Raw genomic sequence first — 3,998 nt, forward strand, 5'->3', positions numbered from 1 at the left:
TATTATTGTTGTAAAAGATACAAAAACAGTAAAAAAAAAAGTTACAATCAGCTTCATATATGAATTGGCCCTTTCCAAAATTCCCCTAAAAGAGCTGTAATGGCATTTATTTGGCTGACAGTAGAAAACTCTACATACTAATTCTTAGAAACAGAATTTTCAGAAGCCCTCAAATCTGGGCACTATATGGGTTTCCTCAGATCATCTGAGTGAACACACTAGTCCCCAGAAATATTTGCACAGTCAGATGACTACACAAGAAGGACCTCCAAAGACTCTGCCCCATGATGTAGGGTTTACATGCTCTTTTGATTGTAGACATAAGGTGGACAGCTGCAGTTGGGTCGTTGGCTAGGCTCTGGCAAGGTGAACACGTGGTAGGAAGTATCATTCTTCGGGGTCGCACCCATGTTATTGCTAGGTGCTCTTGCAGAGTAGGGCTTAGTGAGCCAAGGGGACCGGCGAGGGGCAGCACACGACACAGGAATCACATATCTTGACGATGAGCCCTTGGAGGCATAGTGAATCTCAGAGCTGTAGATAACGACATCTGGAGAGATGGCCTTGATACGGATGCCACATTCAGTAACGCGGTAGTGGAACTGGTAGAAATGAGGGTGAACATGATTGGGAGGACAACCAAGGCCCAGGTGCACCTCATAAAAGTGAACATACACATCATTATTCAGCAAGAAGGGGTGAACGGTGACCATGAACCAATCTGTGGAACACAGCACATTCACTTGGTTTTGCTCAGTGTAGCCTGAAAACATGAAGGTGAAGAAGAGCACTCCTCCGAGGAACTTGAGGATATTCATTCTTGCAGCAGGTTGGGTGACAACTCACAGGAGGCAGCAAGGCGTCCAGGAAGGGATTCTAGAATAGACAAAAACATAAGAGGCAAGTTACCTTATGTGTTTGGTAAAGCTCAATTATGAGTTTTTGAAAGAAGTGCAATTACGGGATTATGGGTTTTGAGACAGGGTCTTACTCTGTAGCCAAGGCTGGATTGCAACTCACTATGCTGCATAAGCTGGCATTGGACTTTGACTATCCTTGTACCTACCTCAGAAGTGCTGGGATTTCTGTGTAAGCCACCACACAAGGCTCAGAATGGGATTTTTGCTATTTGCACTTGGTTTTATTTTCCTATTTTGATTAAGTCTCACTATGTGGCTCTGTTTGTTCTCTCTCTCTCTCTCTCTCTCTCTCTCTCTCTCTCTCTCTCTTCCTCCCTCCCTTTCTTCTTTCCTTTCTGAAATTTCTCTGATTTTCTTTTCTTCTGAAATTCCTTTGATTTATAACGTGGCCCAATATACCAGAGAAACTTTTGGTCATCATGAGTTGCAATGCTATTGATAAGAGTTCAAGATGAATTCATTTGGTCATATTTAGTTAAGCCATTCAGCAAAATTTCAATATGTGGTTATCCGGGATAAAATGTAATTTCTCCTTAGTTTTTTTTTTTTTTAAAGAACTTCTTATATTTGATTGTGGGAAGGTATTTGCTTACTTTGCTCTATCTCATTGTGGAGAGGTAAGTGTACAGAGGGCAGAGGGAAGAGGGCAGAGGGCAGAGGCCAAGTTTCAGGAGTTTCTCCTTCTACCAGGTGGGTCCCAGGAATTGAACTCAGGTTGTCAGGCTTTCCAGCAAGAGCCTTTATTCATTGAACCAACTCACCAGAATTCTTCTTAGGTTTTAAAATTCAATTTGTTTGCTAAGAAAGTAAGTCATATGGAAGGATTCATTGGGATAATATATCTGATAACATTACACCATTAAGGCAGACTAGGTTACTAGTTTAAATTAAACTGTATTTTTCTTTGATTTAATGTTTAATATGGAAACTGATTCATTTGGATTTTTCACTGGCCTTACACAAAATGGGGTAACAACCCTGATCATTGCAGAGTCTGATTCTCCACATTTGGGAACAATATGAGGCTTACACCAAAACAGGATGAGAAGGCCAACTTCAAGAAGCCCATGCCACCGTTCCAGGTCCCTGTGGCTCAGAGGTAGAACACTAGCCTAGAATATTGGAGGGCCTGGATTTCATCCAAAGCCTGGTCAAATAAACAAAGAAAGCCCTAAGAAGTCATGCTAGTTATCTTTAATATGCAAGCTCCTACAATGAAATTCAAAATCACTTCTGCCTCACGTGGAAGGTTCCTCTTCTCGGTACATTTTACATTTTAAATGTATATCGCATATAAACTACTTAAAAGCAATCCTACATTAAAAAGGAAGCATTTTGTTTATGCTTTTTGTATAGATTGACCAACTAGCTCCTAAATTCTTTGCCTTGATTCTGTTGCATTCGCTACCATTTGGGTTCTTTTTGCCTTGTGCCTTCAAAAAAGTGGTAGAGGGAGTGGCAGGGAGAAAAGAATAAAGCTAAGAATAAGTGCCTAAAACGTGGCTGCAGATGGAGGCGACAAGGGGAGAAAGGGGAATAACAACATCAGATAGTGTCCAATTCAGCTTTCATTTCAAACATGGAGAAGCACATGAATCAAATGGAAAGTGCCTAGAAATTGGAAGGAAATGCATGTACATAAGTGTAGAGATTAGCTTTTGTTCCCTGCTAAGTATTCCCCATATAGATGATTTCATCCTTTGAAAAATATTTATTGAGTGCCTACTATATTCATAGCATCAGGCTAAGAAGTTCCCCCAAGACATTACTCTTTCCCATTTGTAAGCAGGCAGCCCTTTCTCTGCCTTTGCGCTTGACAGCTCTGCAGAGTTTTCAAATGGAAGTATGGTGTAGAGGCCCATGAAGAGTGAGTGCACTGGCCTGGATGGAATGCTTGGTTTCTGATGAGCAACACTTGCTCCTGCTGTCTTTCCTCTCTTCTCGGTGACTGTTCATTTTCTCTGTAGTGTCCAGGGTGATAAAAAAAGAAGCCAAAGGAGACCTTTCTGCACTGTCTTTGTTCTGAATTGTCACTAACGAGGCTGACTGATTTTATTTTTTTCTCACAAAAGTAACAATAGAAATGCAGCGGCAGCACATACAGAGACACAGAGAGACAGACACACAGAGACTGAGACAGAGACAGAGAGACAGAGACACATAGAGTCAGAGACACACACATAAACACTCATACACACACACACTCACAGAGAGAGAGAGAGAGAGAGAGAGAGAATCACCCTTACCACTGTTACTTTGTAACTAAAGAAACTATCCTGTCCTAAAGATGCTTTAGACTAACTTTCTGTCTCTCATCTCTTCCTTCCTTCCTTTCTCTATTCCTATCTCCTCTTAGTTCCCTTTCCTTTCTTTAATATGATCTCACTACTTGGGGCCATCTGTCCTGCCCTTCTCATTAAGTAGTTCCTGGAATAGGCCAAGGAAACAATTCTTTCATTCCATTTTTGTTCTTAATCCCCAAACTGAGGCTCCAGTTCTGGTCCAGGAGTTAATCTATCCATTTCCTCTCCCTTTCCCAAGCATCCTTTGTGTAATCCCCCCTTCCATGAATAATCCAAAAAAAATTACCAAATGTCTACATTCTCCAAGAAACAAGACAACTGGTTCCCAGGTGATCACTTCAGACTATCTTCTTGCTCCACACCCACTTTTCAAGTTCTACTGCTCTGATTCGGTTTGAAAGAAAGGGTTTGCTGATGCCACTGTTTCAGCAATCACTTAGTACAAATCTCCAAACTTGGACAATATATAACCCATTCCTCGGGTTTCCTCAGAGCCAGCAACAGATTGCCACGTCACAGAAGCAATAAATGAATATGCCTATGTACATGACAACATACCTCTGGACTTAGAAAAAGAGAAGTTTAATGAAAGTCAGTGCAAACCACGCTCAAGGTCCCATAGCTCTGAGGGAGAAGGGAAAGGCTAGAGATTAGGAGGAGAGCGGAATGTACTTGATAATAGGCTTCCTTAGTCAGAGCCCAGAACTTCAAGGCCCCCTTCTGCTGGAAACACCTCATCAAAAAACATAGCAGTCCTCTCCTCAGCTGCCTGCTC

The 3,998-nt window shown here is 41.7% G+C and overlaps 1 protein-coding gene across 1 annotated transcript; it reads right to left on the reverse strand.

Moving 5' to 3' along the window:
• Positions 1 to 296: 296 nt before the first annotated feature.
• Positions 297 to 818, reverse strand: Plac1 (placenta enriched 1). The gene has a single exon (XM_052170131.1). It carries the CDS (start codon positions 816 to 818, stop codon positions 297 to 299), a length of 522 nt encoding a protein of 173 aa, XP_052026091.1.
• Positions 819 to 3,998: the final 3,180 nt, after the last annotated feature.

The sequence above is a fragment of the Apodemus sylvaticus genome, chromosome X, assembly GCF_947179515.1.
Source record: "Apodemus sylvaticus chromosome X, mApoSyl1.1, whole genome shotgun sequence".
Lineage (NCBI taxonomy): Eukaryota > Metazoa > Chordata > Mammalia > Rodentia > Muridae > Apodemus > Apodemus sylvaticus.